The sequence below is a fragment of the Lepidochelys olivacea genome (genome assembly GCF_965140295.1).
Source record: "Lepidochelys olivacea isolate rLepOli2 genome assembly, chromosome: 5".
Taxonomy (NCBI): domain Eukaryota; kingdom Metazoa; phylum Chordata; order Testudines; family Cheloniidae; genus Lepidochelys; species Lepidochelys olivacea.
In genome coordinates, this window is record NC_140415.1 from 87,657,676 (window position 1) to 87,674,039 (window position 16,364).

General features: G+C 39.2%; 1 protein-coding gene across 1 annotated transcript in view; it reads left to right on the forward strand.

Moving 5' to 3' along the window:
- The window catches only part of CNTNAP4 (contactin associated protein family member 4), a 297,285-nt gene that overhangs the window by 40,853 nt on the left and 240,068 nt on the right, over positions 1-16,364 (forward strand). The window contains exon 2 of the mRNA XM_084627719.1: positions 4,488-4,598. Coding sequence (XP_084483845.1) covers positions 4,488-4,598 — 111 coding nt within the window. The remainder of the gene's footprint in view (positions 1-4,487; positions 4,599-16,364) is intronic.

Below are 16,364 nucleotides of genomic sequence, written 5' to 3' on the forward strand. Positions count from 1 at the left end.
AGCTCTAGTCTCCAAATTACCCGTCCCTTCCTCATTGCTTGAACCCATGAAAGTTGACCAGGTCTGCCCCGCTTCTCCAATATGAAGAAGAATTAATATTGGGCATCTGGCCAATGCCAATACTGCAGCGAACTAGAGGTTGAATTAGCGCCCTTCCCCCTCTGCCTCAGGGCACTCCAACACTTATCTACTAATATCCAGGTAATGACAGATCAGTATCCAACACATCTCCAACTCCCTCTCTAGCTCTGGCATTCTGTGACACCCGACATGAGTATAGAGGTGCTAGTGGTCTTGAGTGCCTCAGGCAATTTCATGCATTTGGAGTTCATCTGGGCACACAATACCCCCACCCAGCAGAAGGACTCTCTTGAGTTAGTGAAGTCCATAGATGGGTCATTCAGGAGCAGTCACCCACCATTCAGCTCCCCTAGGAGGTAACAACTCTTCCAGGGCAACAAGAAGTCCTCTAGCTTGTGCTAATTCATACACCGTATTCACAAGTTGTCCTTGGCATCCCTTGGCTCATGCATCTGCTGGTAGTCAGGCACAGTATGCTTTGACTCTTCATCTTGCTGACAATCCTGTTTCTGGAGAGCTGACCTGGAACCCACAACCCTTGGCAGTTTACTTGGTCTTCCAGAGAATTCAGAGATGTGAAGAGAGGATCCAAAGGCAACCTGGCAACCCTCATGACCTCCTCAATGGCTCCAGGAATTCCTGTTTAAATATCAACACTATGATGATGTGTTTACCCTGTCACCTCATCACAGCTATGATTGCCTAATTCACCTTCAGCAGTGAGCAGAGGTTCCCTTCATTTACATTTTCTCTCTCTCTAAAACCTGAACCGGCTCTGGAGCTACCTTGAGGGAATTACACTGCACACACGATATAATTTTTTTTTAGGGGGGAAAAATCTTATTGTTTTTTCAGGAAAAACTATTTGCTGAATTTGATCTGAATTTGCAAATAGTTTCAGTTGCACCAAAACTGCAGTTTTGGTGAATTTACTATTTGATGAAAAATTTTGATCAAGAAATGTACATGACAGTGAAAACAATTTTTTAGCCCTCATACATGTGTGTGTGTGTGTGTGTGTGTACGTATATATAAAAATATTAGGGCTGTTGATTAATCACAGTTAACTTATGTGATTAACTCAAAAAAAGTAATCGTGATAAAAAAATTAGTCACCATTAATCACACTGTTACACAATAGAATGCTAATTGAAATGTATTAAATATTTTGGATGTTTTTCTTATTTTCAAATCTATTGATTTCTATTACAACCGAGAAGACAAAATGTACAGTGCTCACTTTATATTATTTTATTACAAATATTTGCACTGTAAAAAAGATCAACAAAAGAAATAGTATTTTTTTGATTCACCTCATACAAGTACTGTAGTGCAATCTCTTTATCATGAAAGTGTAACTTACAAATGTATATATTTTTGTTACATACCTGCTCTCAAAAATAAAACAATGTAAAACTTTAGACCCTACAAGTCCACTCAGTCCTACTTGTTCAGCCAATCACTAAGACAAACAAGTTTGTTTACATCTACAGGAGATACTGCTGACTGCTTCTTATTCACCAGAAAGTGAGAACAGGCATTCACATGGCTCTTTTGTAGCCGGTATTGCAAGATATTTACATATAAACGTTGGTATGCCCCTTCATGCTTTGGCCACCATTCCAGAAGACATGCTTCCATGCTGATGATGCTTGATAAAAAAATGTGTTGATTAAATTTGTGACTGAACTCCTTGGGGAAGAATTGTTTGTCTCCTGTTCTGTTTTATCCATGTTCTGCCATATATTTCATGTTATAGCAGTCTTGGATGATGACCCAGCACATGTTCATTTTAAGAACACTTTCACAGCAGATTCGACAAAACACAAAGTAGGTACTGATGTGAGATTTCTAAAAATAGCTACAGCACTTGATCCAAGGCTTAAGAATCTGAAGTGCTGTCCCAAATCTGAGAGGGTCAGGGTGTGGAGCATGCTTTCAGAAGTCTTAAAAGAGCAACAGCCCGATGCTTAAACTACAGAACGCAAACCACCAAAATAGAAAATCAGCCTTCTGCTGGTGGCATATGACTCAAATGATGAAAATGAACATGCATCTGTCTGCTCTGCTTTGGATCGTTATCGAACATAACACATCATCAAGGGGGGAGGGATAGCTCAGTGGTTTGAGCATTGGCCTGCTAAACCCAGGGTTGTGAGTTCAATCCTTGAGGGGGCCATTTAGGGCTCTGGGGCAAAAATTGGGGATTGTTCCTGCTTTGAGCAGGGGGTTGGACTAGATGATCTCCTGAGGTTCCTTCCAACCCTGATACTCTATGAATCAGCATGGATGCATGTCCTCTGGAATGGTGGTTGAAGAATGAAGGGACATATGAATCTTTAGCACATCTGGCACATAAATATCTTACAACACCGCCTACAACAATGTCATACAAACACCTGTTCTCACTTCAGGTAACATTGTAAACAAGAAGCGGGCAGCATTATCTCCTGCAAATGTAAACAAACTTGGTTGTCTGAGTGATTGGCTGAAGTAGGACTGAATGGACTTGTAGGCACTAAAGTTTTACATTGTTTTATTTTTGAATGCAGTTATTTTTTGTTCATAATTCTACATTTCTAAATTCAACTTTCATGATAGAGATTGTACTACAGTACTTGTAGTAGGTGAATTGAAAAATACTATTTCTTTTGTTTTTACAGTGCAAATACTTGTAATCAAAAATAAATATAAAGTGAGCACTGTACACTTTGTATTCTCTGTTGTAATTGAAATCAATATATTTGAACATGTAGAAAATATCAAAAATATTTTTAAAAATGGTATTCTATTGTATTGTTGTTTAACAATGTGATTATTTTTTAATTGCTTGACAGCCCTAGTATATATAGATGTTTAATTTTGCATGTCATATTATTGTGGGTGTCTATCCCATACAGAAAAACAATACAAATGAATGACTAAGTCCAATCCTGCTTTCAAAATTCTCATTCAATTCAATGAACGCTTGGCACAAGTAAGGACTTCAGTATCAAGCAGGTTGTAGCCCCATGTGTGCTGTAACTAGATGTTTCTATGCGACACTTTGTATTTTCTCAGTATTTACTTGTATTGTTACTGATTTTGGCTACAGACATGCAGTATGCTAACTGTGTCTAGTGAAGATTATGGGAGTTGAGTGAATTCATCTCCTTGGCAAATATGGTCAGCACCTCTTAAGAGAATGTCTTAAAAATTACTCTTTGTTTTTTCATCATCTTCTAAATTTAAACAAACTCAGGACTGTACCTTTGGTACAAAAGAACCACTACTAATTGGCAATACAAACCATTATTCCTTAGAAATAGATAATTATTTCTTTAGTCCTTCATACATAGTATTTTTTTTAAGTGAGAGAGCTATCTTAGACTCATCCGTCTTCCTCTAGTTCTAATGCCAGTTGGATGAACACATCTCTTGATGGGAGTGGGAATTACCAGTGATCCTCCTTTTCCTGTTTGCATCTAGAAGATGCTCATGATCCCAGTAAGGGTTTCAGATATACAGGCTACATCTTAAAGAGTGATAGTTTACGTAATTTCTCCTCTTTTTCTAACCAACAAATACAGGCAAAGCATAGTCAGGAAAAGGCTTACTTACACTTTTTGTGCGTTTTAAGTCAGTCCTCCTTCAGCTAAAACTAGAACAGGTATTGATTCTCAATTTATATTTTGCAATACAAATGGAGAATGAACACATGTCCTGTGTAGTAATTGAGCTGGAGAGGGATTTAACATCCAAAATATTGATTAGAATCTGCTTACTTATGCACCATTGATTTTGAACTGCAGTTAATCTCCTTATCTGAAACACTGTGGTTTCTTTCTATATGAAGTTGAGACTCACATTCTAATAATTGTCTAACCGTGATTTCATGTTGCTTCTACATCAAACACACATGCACTTGGCAAGCTCAAGGTATCATCCTTTCTGGTATCCATCTTAATGTAGCACTTTTTTTTTTTTTGGATATTGTAATTGGATGTAATATGATTTTATTCAACACCTAGAGAAATATAGAGTGGGTGCTCAGGTCAAAGCTTCATGCTGCTCAAGCTAAAGCAGGACTGGCAGGTGTCAGTACCTATCCCTGTAAATAGTAGCTAGTGAACTGTGAGCCATTTATCAAGTCTGTCTTCGAAGTTAGGTTAGAACTTGGGAAATATAAGAAGTCAGAGAATCTAGGAAATTACACCATGGTAATCTGATGAAATATAGGTGAGATAAAAAGTGCCAGCTCAGTACTAATCTGGTACATATAATAGACCCTGAGACAAACATTCTGGAACGTGCTTCCTCAAACAAAAGGCCAATTCAGATATTTTTTCCAGTGTTGGTTCTTGGTTATAATTTTCAGTAAGCAGTGTTCAGTGCATTAACCTGAACGTGATGTTTTTTCCTGACAGATAATTGTGATGATCAGCTGGTGTCTGCCTTGCCTCAGTCTTCATTCAGCAGTTCATCAGAGCTGTCTAGCAGTCATAGTCCTGGATTTGCAAGGCTTAATCGAAGAGATGGTGAGTCTATTTTCTGTTGATTTCTGCTTTATTTCCTCATTTTTTCCAAAGCATTTGATTACATAGAAAAAGTAAATGAGGGTCAGTGAGTATTTTCAACATTATCTTTTATAGAATGTTGAAATGATAAAGAGTAAGCATGTATTTCTTTAAAAAATGTGTTTAAGGTTTTAGGAAATATAAGATTTTTATCACTACGATTTAGACCACTGTGTCATATACAAGTATTGAGGAGAGGTGTGGACATAACTGCATACAGACTACTGGAGGAGTTTTGGTAATTTCATTTAATACTAATAGTAGATGAAGCTGAACTGATTCAGAAAATCTATTTGGTTAAGCATCCAAATGTTTGGATACTTGAATTCATGAAATTGGACTGGAAATTTCCCAAGAAAAGGCTTTTTCATTAGTTTTCTAGTATCTTTGTTTCTATCATTAACTTCAAGGATTACGCTTGATAAGAACATTTCCAACACGTCTGTTTTCAATATATATATAATATATTTGCACTTCCTTATATCTGCCAGGAATGAAAACAGACGTGTTGGAAATGTTCTTATGGAGTGTAATCCTTGAAGTTAATGATAGAAACAGAGATTTATATCTATATATATCTATATACGCACCAATATGGGGGCAAGTGGATATCCATTGGTAATATATGTTACCTGGTTGGGAATATGAGTAATTGCAAGAGGTCATTGAAAAATGGATAAAACTATCATGAAAAGATTTATGAAAATATTTTGTTTTGTGGAAATTCAAAATTTTGATGAAAATTCAAATTTTAATGTCTTTGACCATCTAATAATGACACCATATGCATTCACCTAACCTACATTGGAAGCTAATGACAAACTGCAACTACTGATATTTAGAGCCTTTTTTTTTAGTGAAGGACAGCAGACAGTTGCAGTTTAGGTGAGCATGCAATTGTGCCTCTATATTTGCATGCAAAATACTAGGAATTATGCAAGCAAATGTAGGTGTGCAAATATGTACTGAAATCTTGCCTCTTGTAATGACAGCGTGTCCTTTATATCTACCCAATTTCCATACCTAATTCTTATATATGTTTTCCATATCAGTTTGGTCAAATTCTGGAATTAAAGCATACAAATGGACTTTACAGTACATCTTATTGTTTGTTTAAAATGCAGTTAAAATTAGAAATTTTTTTAGAAACAACTTTGCTGAATTATTGCTGGAAGATTTATTTAATTTAGAACTTGTAACAGAGGATCCAGAAAATATTTTCTTTAACTGCTATTTAACTAACTACAGTATAATTTTAAATGATCTATTGTGTCATGAAAAGGAAATTGTCTGAGAGAAGAGAAATTTTTGTAATTACTGTAAACATATTTTCTGTTGCTAATGACAAAAATCTATTAAAATACTTTGTGTGAAGGACAACTATTCTGAAGCTTTTTGACAATATCTGTGACATGATATGAATTCTTTGTCTAGAAAGAAAAATGAGTTAGACATTCATTCAAGGACAAATCACTGTTGACATTGTGTTGTACTAATTGCATATTAGTAATGACTAATTACACTCAAAAGCCAAAATAAAAAATAAACATAAGTATTTAGGGTATTGAAGAGAGAAAACCAAACTTTGAAATACCACGAAATTGCAGTAATCAACCTCATTAGGCATGTATCCAGGAACTCAGTCATTCTTGTCAATAATGCACTCAAAGCAATTTTTCTTTTTTCCTGTGTGCCAAGGTGGTTCTTGATCTTACCATCAAAGTGCTACTGATGAGGAAGAACAAAAACCTTCAAAAAAGATTTTAAGTAGCAATAAAGTGGAATGATGCAACGTGGAGTTATTGGTAAACAAAAGCCCGTTGGCAGAAGTAGCTAAGAATATTTCTTTTTATAATTACTTTGTAGGGACCAAACTCTTAGTTAAGCTAAAAATATAAGTGAACAACAGCATTTTTTATTGTCTCTAAACAAGATTGCCTCAAGATTAAAACTAGACTGTGACTTGGACTACACTCATGTGCAAGTCTAAAGATAGAGTAAGAGTCCACCTTACACTCCTCTGTGATCTACCTGAACCTTGGTAGCAGGTGCATAAGAGTAAGCAAGGCTACTCACCTGCTTACTCTCTTCCTGGAGCAGATGGGCAAGCAATAGGCAGAGTAGCTGAGCCAGTTTGGGGTAGGAGATAGGAATTTTCTGCTGCTCTGTGGCTGTACTAAATTACTACCCCTGGCAGCAAAGAATAAGCAGTGAAGAAACTGTGGCCCAGATGTGTGCCTCTCTGAGGCCACGTCTACACTACCCGCCGGATCGGCAGGTCATGATCGATCTATCGAGGATTGATTTATCACGTCTAGTGTAGATGCGATAAATCGATCCCCGATCGCTCTGCTGTCGACTCTGGAACTCCATCACGTGAGAGGCGGAAGCGGAGTCGACGGGAGAGCGGTGGTGGCCATTGATCCCACACTGTGAGGACATGAAGTAAGTGATTCTAAGTCGATCTAAGATACGTCGACTTCAGCTACACTATTCTTGTAGCTGAAGTTGTGTATCTGAGATTGATTCATCCCCCACCCCCAGTGTAGACCAGGCCTGAGTCTCCATGCATTCCAGGGCTACACCTGGGCGGTACCTAAAATCACAATCTAGCCCTTAGTAATACGGCATTATTTCAGACACTTAAAAAAAGCTCTGGTTATTAAGAAGCACTCAAATGCATTCAACTCACCCTATCTATTTAATAAGAATTTACATATATTGATAAGTATGTAAGATAAGTGTTAATAATACTTGATACTTCCAGAGAGCTTTCTATCCTTGGATCTCCATGGTACATTGGAACTCATGTTGCACTCTGAAACGATTTATAGTGAAGTAGAATGAAAGCCCCAAATTGCTTCATTACAACATTGTGTAAATTGTAAATTTAATTAGTGTGAACCTCTGCTTAGAATAAAGTTGTTAAAATAAAATGACTTCATTATAAGAGGGATCAACTGTGTTCTGAAGTGTTCCTAAGGATGCTTACCTTAGGACCTTACTTTGCATTGCTTTGTGAGAAGATGGCAGGATTGTCTCAATAAGGTGCACTCCCAAGAGTGTTAATTCATTTAGCTATATCTCTTAAACTATGAAATCTATCAGCATCATAGTAGAATGCATTATTACTTTTAAAATTGCCTTTGCCTTCCTCCTCCCTAATGTGCTCAGGCATTAGTAATGATCATAGCTTTACCTCTGGCATCTTTCTATTACACATATATCCAAAGCAGTGGGTTGTCTAATTAGAAGATTGCTAGCTCTCTGCCTACTCGTTCTTTACCTCTGAGGGTCACAGTACCCAGCACGATACAGATCTGAATGTCTCATTCATCCATTATGCTCAGACATTTTGTTGATATAGTAGTTCATGACCAGACAACTTGTTTAGCCACTTTTACATGGCATGATCCAACTCCCCCTGGAGATGGAGGGGAAAAAATCTTAAAATGCCCTCTAGCCTTCTATAAATTAGCTTTAATCTATGTTTCCTTTTTGAGTGTTGTAAGGATTCAGTATTAAGGCTGGGCCACTAGTGAATATTTTTTCCCACTAACAGGTTCACAATTTCTAGATCAGGATTTGACTTTTTTTTAACTTCTGTGTGTACTTTTCAATGAACATTTCTGTAACAATATTTTGTAGGTGACCATATAAGGAAGATAATTTAATCAGGAAATATAAGTATATATTCATGAATATGTGTGTTTGCAGACAAATGAGTTTATTCACACAGGAAATGTTTGCCAAGCCAATGTTTGGAGTTAGGAGTGCGGGGGCTGGGAGTCAGAGAGACTAGGAGAATGAGAAAGCCATTGATTTTTAAAAGGCAGCATCTCTGAATGGACAACATTTAGGGGAGATTAGATGGGATAGAAGAGTGGAAACTGAAGCACCTGAAAAGTCTCTTTAACTGGGGGCATTTTGTACATGTTCCAGCCTGAGAACATGCAGGAAGTGTTTGCAGTTTGGCTAAGTATTGAGGCAGGAATCAATGCTTGGGGACAATGATCTGTGATACAGCAGGGCCAGGGAGCAGTGGGAGAGTGGTCATATTGAGTGCCAGGAAGTGGGCTCAACCAGAGGTTCTGGAGGAGCTGGAAGAGGGGCTGCAACCTGGCGCACTGCAGATAGATATGGGCCAGGGTCTCCCTCACACTGCAAAAATGGGAAGCGGCGGTAAGAGAGGTGAACTGCTCCAGGTACACACCCGTGCTCATGGCTCCATGAAGGAGCCACCAGCTAATGTCCCTGGTGGGCCTGGAACCAAGATGGAATACAGACTGGCCCACTGGGGTCCCTCACCCTCTGCAGCTGGTAGAAGGTATCAGGGCAGGACATGAGGTTGGGGAAATGAAGAGTATGGAGCACGAGCGTGTAAAGATGGTCCTATGGTGCGGTTTGGAAGTGAACCAGCTGCAAAGCATGCAGCCGGCTCGGGGTACGAAGGGGTGGGGGCCGAGAGGGCTCACGGGGCAGGGGCCTGATGAAGAGATCCGGATGGCCTGGGGTGAGGCCGGGCGGGGGATACCCTCTTGCAGGACCCACTTGAGGAAAGACTGAGAATAAGGCTTCCTCCACCTCCCAAAGTATGTGCCGAGCGTGGAGAGCCCCATGCGCCAGCCAAGTGCATAGGGATCCACCCAGACTCCCCAGTTGTAGTCCAGGAGGTCTCTGATCCTGGGGTGGGAGAGTAGTCGAGGGGAGATATATAAGCCCTTGGCTAATTAAGGCATGGTTCCCTGTAGTCTAGGGAAGGTTACTACAGGTTAATTGGAGCAGCTGTAGTCAATTAAGGCCCTGTCAGGAACCTAGTAAAAAAAACCCTGCTTCAGGCAGACAGTGTGTGCAAGCAAGGAGAGAGGACTGGAGTTTGGAGGTGTGTTGCTGAGAACTGAAAGACCAGAGAAAGGGAGACCCTGCCCCAAGCATCCAGGACTGAGGGTAACCTTATGCAAGGGGGAAGAAACGCACATGGCTTGACAAGGGTTGGGACTCAGAGTGAGGAGCAAACCCAGACCTCTTCCCTGCTTCCCTACTCTACCACCTTCCCAGGCCACTAGCTGGGCCCTTGGCACCCCAGGGGCAAGGGGTGGTGTCCTAGCCCCCCCACCAAGGAAAAACGTGGGATCCACCATACCAACATTGGCCATTTTGCCACATGTTGTATGGCATAGTCTCTATGCCGCACAGGAACAGTTATTCACAGGGATTCTGTTGCTATATGGGTGCCTGCCGATGTGAACTAAAAAAGGCTGCTGACTGGGAGTCTTGCTACCATCAGGAAGAACTGTGGGGCCAGCAAGTAGTAACACAAGTTTGAGACAAAAGGGTCCAGGGTAATATCCACAGCTGCAAGGTGGTGGTGGAGGGGTTTATCTATGTAGCTGCTTTTATGCCTCTTGTCACTGGTGTATCTGAATATCTATATTTGAGGTTCTTGTTTCTGCAACATGTATTCAGCAGGTGGAGTAAGCCAAAGGTGTGGATCTCTGCTGGGCACACATTGGGCAAGAGGGAGAAGGTGCTTGTAGACCAGGAACAGCTTCTGCAGGGGGAGAGAAGATGCTGCTGTACCAGCAGCGAATCAAGAGGAACTACAAAAGACTAATGCCAAACTCTAGGCATCTAGAAAAAAAATGGTAGCAGCTGACAGAGAAGTAAGAGAGCCCAACTGTAGCCAGCATGCTTGGTATCAAACTCATATCAACACTTATTTGACTAATACCATGGAGATTGGGGCTGCTCTCCATGATGCTCTTCTTGTTTTCTATATGCTACAGTCTACATGCTGCTTTTGATAAGCAGGTTACCTTGATGATGGTTGGGCCAAAGAGGTAGATACTGCTATTTCCCTTGTTTGTCCTTGGATTCTTCTTCTGGTCATGGGCTATTGAAGTGGGTATTGTTACCTTTCCTGATGGTAATAGACACCAACTGGAACAAGGCCACCCAGCATTATTATTTGTGGCTCAACCTAAAGAAAAATATTACAGATGAACTGGCATGGGTGTAATGCCTGCCGGCATGGGTGCCTTAGTCAACCAATGCAACAAGATAGATGATCGCCTGACAAAACGCAGCCAAGAAAAAAGATCGTTCTCCTGGTTCTGCCAGCCCTGCCAACTCTAGACGATGGCATCAAATTACACAGATTGCACAGTGATGTTTGAATATCAAAACTAGCAATGACAAGTTTACAAAGAACTCATAGGCCAAAATATATTAGTAAAACCCATTCACCAAACAATTAAAAAGTGCAAACAAAAATGTAAAAACAAATGTGATCACTTTTCAGACAATAAGCAGTTAGAAGAAAAGTCCAAATCCAACAAATTTGTTTGTAATAAATAGTGACAAAAGACAAATAATTACACTGGTTTTATAAACAAATAGGTTGACAGTCCTCAGAAGATAATTAAAATGGGCTTACTTTTTCAATTTTATTAGCATGCAAATAAAATTCATTAAGACTGATCTCTTGCATTGATACAAGCTGTAAGAAAATGAAGGTAGAATGAAAATGATGCAATCTGATGGAAATCTTGGTGCTTTTATAAATTAACAGCAAATCTAAGTTGATCCAGCTAACAGCAAAGCTTGTACCTCTGTGACTTACCTGACTTGAATAGGTGAAATAAAGACAAAGAGGTGATATAAATCATTAATGTTTGAATTGGGTTGAATAAATGAATGCTACAATGACTAATACAAAATAGAGGCTCAGGATGATGCATATTAATGCATTGAGAGTGAGACATTCCTGTCACCTTTTATTTTCAAGACAGGAAATGCTACCCCTGCATTACTGGACTGATTAGTTCTTCAAATTAGAATAATCATCAATGATTTTTCAAGAGACTAACCTCAAACAGGCTTTAGTTTCATAATATAGCTTCAGTGTCTATATGCCAAATATTTTAAGTATGCTTAGGATGACATGAAAGCAACTACTAGAGACCTGATATGCAATCTTGACTCAGTTGAAGTCAATGGGAGTTTTGCAAATGTGCAAATAATGGAAAAAATCATTCATAAATGTGAATTGAAACTTAATTTAAGGTCCTCTTATTTGCACCCTTTTTATATGCTTTTCATAATTATTTCTGGAAACAAAGTTTTGTTCCTACAACTGTTCCTGAAACATAATTTTCAACTCCACAGCCAAAATCCATTGAGTAACCTAAAATGTGTTTCAGCTGGAACGGATTAGTTTAGAATTTTATTTGTGAGGTTAGTAAAGGAGGATACATGACAGTGCAGAGGAGAGTCAGGGCTATATAGAGAGCTAGTTTATTACCTGCTTGTGCCAACTTCATAGCCGTTGTAAAGGGCAAGACTCCTCCAACCTGCAAATTCGGTGAAAGGCAGATGATGAGTTTAAGGTGGGCACTTCAGCTCACTGTAGAAAGTGAGTGGAGGAGGTTCCTTATGAACAGGGACCAGGGAGATTGCCTCAAAGGTAGCAGCATCGGCCTGTTACAGCAGCTGGTAGGATTAATTCATTCATCCACATTTCTACATCTTTCTAGTGGGGCTTATTACCTTGTAAATCCTTTGGGGCTGTTTCTCCACCTACAGACTGAGAAGAAGAGAGCTGGGAGCACGTGGGGTCTGTAGGAGGGTTTCTATCAGTAAAGGTAGATTACTCAAATGTCCATACAAATGAACACAAAAGGACCATAATAAGATCAGATCAAAATACATTTTCAAATATGAATGAAATTTGTTTATGCTATTACTTAATCTGTACTCTAACATAGTACAATGAAATGCAGTTTTGACCCACTCCTGCTGCCTTTATCTCTACATATTGCTATTTACCCTTTCAGACATTTTAAAGCTAAGAATACACTTTTTTCCCTCAGTAAAGTCTGTGTCACTGTACAATACTTTAATTAGTTATCAGAAATCTTCAGAAGGTTCTGATAAGAATCTGACTGCAAGAAGGAGTTTTCTGTCATTAAAGAGTTCAGGGAGAAGCCCCTTTTATTTGTACATAGCATCTGAGGGGAGGCGTATTTACACATTTTGAGAGGGGTAAGGCAAGAGCTTGTAATTCATGAACTGTTTTGGGCCTGCAAGCTGTGTCCTTTTATCTGGGCTCAGAAAAGAATCTTGTTGACATTTTGAGAAGATTTTACCTATCTCATGTGGTGGCGTGTTTACAGTAGTAACTGGGGATAAATATTTGTATTTTAATAATAAGAAATCTAGGGACATTCTCAAATGATAAACTTTGGTTAGAGAGAGTTACTACTGAAAGTGTGATTGTCAAGGTTCCTCCCCCACTCTGAACTCTAGGGTACAGATCTGGGGACCTGCATGAAAACCTCCTAAGCTTACTTTCACCAGCTTAGCTTAAAACTTCCCCAAGGTACAAATTAATTTTATCCTTTGTCCCTGGATCGCCAATGCCACCACCAAACTAACTGGGTTTACTGGGAAACGTAGTTTGGATACGTCTTTCCCCCCAAAATCCTCCCAACCCTTGCACCCCACTTCCTGGGGAAGGTTTGGTAAAAATCCTCACCAATTTGCATAGGTGACCACAGACCCAAACCCTTGGATCTGAGAACAATGAAAAAGCATTCAGTTTTCTTACAAGAAGACTTTTAATAGAAGTAAAGAAATCACCTCTGTAAAATCAGGATGGTAGATACCTTACAGGGTAATTAGATTCAAAACATAGAGAATCCCTCTAGGCAAAACCTTAAGTTACAAAAAAGACACACAGACAGGAATAGTCATTCTATTCAGCACAACTATTTTCTCAGCCATTTAAAGAGATCATAATCTAACACATACCTAGCTAGATTACTTACTAAAGTTCTAAGACTCCATTCCTGTTCTATCCCCGGCAAAAGCAGCATACCGACAGCCACAGACCCTTTGTTTCTCTCCCTCCTCCCAGCTTTTGAAAGTATCTTGTCTCCTCATTGGTCATTTTGGTCAGGTGCCAGCGAGGTTACCTTTAGCTTTTTAACCCTTTACAGGTGAGAGGATTTTTCCTCTGGCCAGGAGGGATTTTAAAGGGGTTTCCCCTTCCCTTTATATTTATGACAGTGATTAAACCATTAAAGCACACCATTTTAACGAAAATTCTACAATCAAACCACAAACCAAAACAGTCATATCCTGAACCCTCTAATTGACGGCCTGGAAACAAACAGGTAAATTTTAACATACCATTGAAATCAATGGGAGTTAAGTGTTAGGCAGTTAGAAAATCTCACTCAAGGGTATGTCTATATGAACAGCACTGCAGCTGTACAGGTACAGCTGCACTGCAGCAGCTCATCTGTTGGCATAAAAAAATCCACCTCCATGCGTGGCATAAGCTATGTCAGTGGGAGAAGCTCTTCTGCTGACAGCACTGTGCACGCGCACGCTTATGTTGGTATAACTTATGTCATTCAGGGGAGTGGTATATTCACATCCCTGATCAACATAATTTTGCCGACATAGGCTGTAGTGTTGACGTAACCTGAGTGACTATCTGCATCTTTAGGCACCTAAACATCTTTGTAAATCTGTCCCTAAATCACGGCTCGAAAATGGGATTTAAGCGATTAAGTAATGTGGGCATTTTTGAATATTTTACCCTCCATAAAAGTAGTAGGCTCACTGTGTCCCAGTCAACCACCGTTTGAAGTATGAATAATGTAAATTGAATGTTTACATCCTCTTGAAATGGACTGTGTCCTGTCCTGGTGCTATATGACAGATTAGAAATAAAACACTCTACAATTCCCTTGTGTACCAGTCACCATTATTAATTTATATAGTGTACATATAATTACACAGAATTAAATTTTATAAATTGCTGCATATACATCACACTTCATTAGATTTCTTAAATTACTTTCCAGGGGGAAAACTCCTAGTTGTAACCTAGTTCAGGTCGACTGATAATGAGTTGGGGGGGGTGTTGAAATGTGACTTCCAGCTAGTGCAAGCCACATCACTCAGCAGTTTGGGACACATTTAATTGGTCTCTAGACAATTTAAAGAACAAAGGTCTCTGTCCACCACTCAAATGTCATTTCTGAGAGAGAGAGGGAAACAAAAAAGCCCTGAAATCATTAATTTATGTTTAGGACAAACAGTTCTCAGTTAAGAATCCAGTTTCAGGTTTAGATTCTTTGCAAGGTGTTATGGATGGGGTGAGGGAGGAAGAGAGCAATTAGTATTAGATTATGAAGAATACCAAAGAAGAAACAGAAATGTGGAGCAAAATAAGATGAAAGGGATAGAAAAGGAAGCATAAGGGGACAAAGTATGATTTTAAAAAATATTTTATACAAAGTATTTATTGTAACATATAACTATTATAAAATTTACAATTGCATGCTGTGACACTTTAAGACAGGAACCCCCAGCTGCATTTCCCTTCAGAACTGCCGTGAACAGTGGGATTTGCAGTAAAGCCATCCTTGATTCTTTAGGAACACTAGTACTTCAGAGTTGGCTAAGAAGGGAGTTTAATTGACTTCCAGACAGATTGTAGTGAATGCAGTGAGTGGAAAGTGTAGGGTAGAGAAAGTGGATGATTGGTGGTGTTATACAGAGCAACAGAAGGAAGTGCACTTAAGGCCTTGTGTCCATCAGTGGTTCTCAACCAAGGGTATGCACACCCTTGGGGTTACGCAGAGATCTTCCAGTGAGTACATGAACTCATCTAGACATTTGCCTAGTTTTATAACAGGCTACATAAAAAGCACTAGTGAAGTGAGTACAAACTAAAATTTCATATGTACGACTTGATTATACTGCTCTATGTACTGTACACTGAAATGTAAATACAGTATTGATATTCCAGTTGTTTTATTTCATAATTATATGGTAAAATGATAAAGCAAGCAATTTTTCAGTAATAGTGCACTGTGACACTTTACTTTTATGTCTTATTTTGTAAGCAAGTCGATTTTAAGTTAGGTGAAACTTGTGGGTACGCAAGACAAATCAGACTCCTGAAAGAGGTACAGTAGTCTGGAAAGGGTGAGAGCCACTGATATACATTGTAGATTAGCCCCATTTACAGCTATCAGTGACTAGCCACTGGTGCAGTTTCACTGTTATAAACTTCTAGTGTAGAAAACAAAGCTGCTGTTTGCGTGAATTAGAGCTCACTTTTGATTGGAACCAGGGTAAACTGCCCCAATGTGAATTGCAGTTTATAGTAGTTTACCTTGTCTATAACATAGGCTTGCACTCGTGCAGCTACTATAGTGGCTGGTCCTGATGGCTGAAATTAAGGCAAATCTTCAGTGTAGACAAGGTCTAAGTAGAACTAGTAATATCAAAAGTATTGGGAGGTGAGCAAGTGAAATGTCAGTTAAGATTTTTCATAGACAAATAGATTGACATGTTGGTGGGTGGTGATGTCTTGAAGAGAAGTAGAACTAATCTGAGTGGCATCAGTGGCATTTTTCAGCAAAACACTTAAACACATGCATAACTTTAAACACAACGTAGTCCCATTGACTAGATTGAGATCTATATCCGATATTCAAGCGTATGTGCACATGCACACACAATTGGAGTCCAAAGTGTTGCTTATTGCAAGAACAGAAAGTGACAACATTGGAACTAGTGGCTAGGATACAATCCAGAACCTGTTGTGGTCAATGAAAAGGATTCCCATTTACTTCAATAGGCTTTGGTTTGGCACCTTAAAGAACAACTCTCTTGTGCTAGTTGATTTTTAAAGACTACAAATGA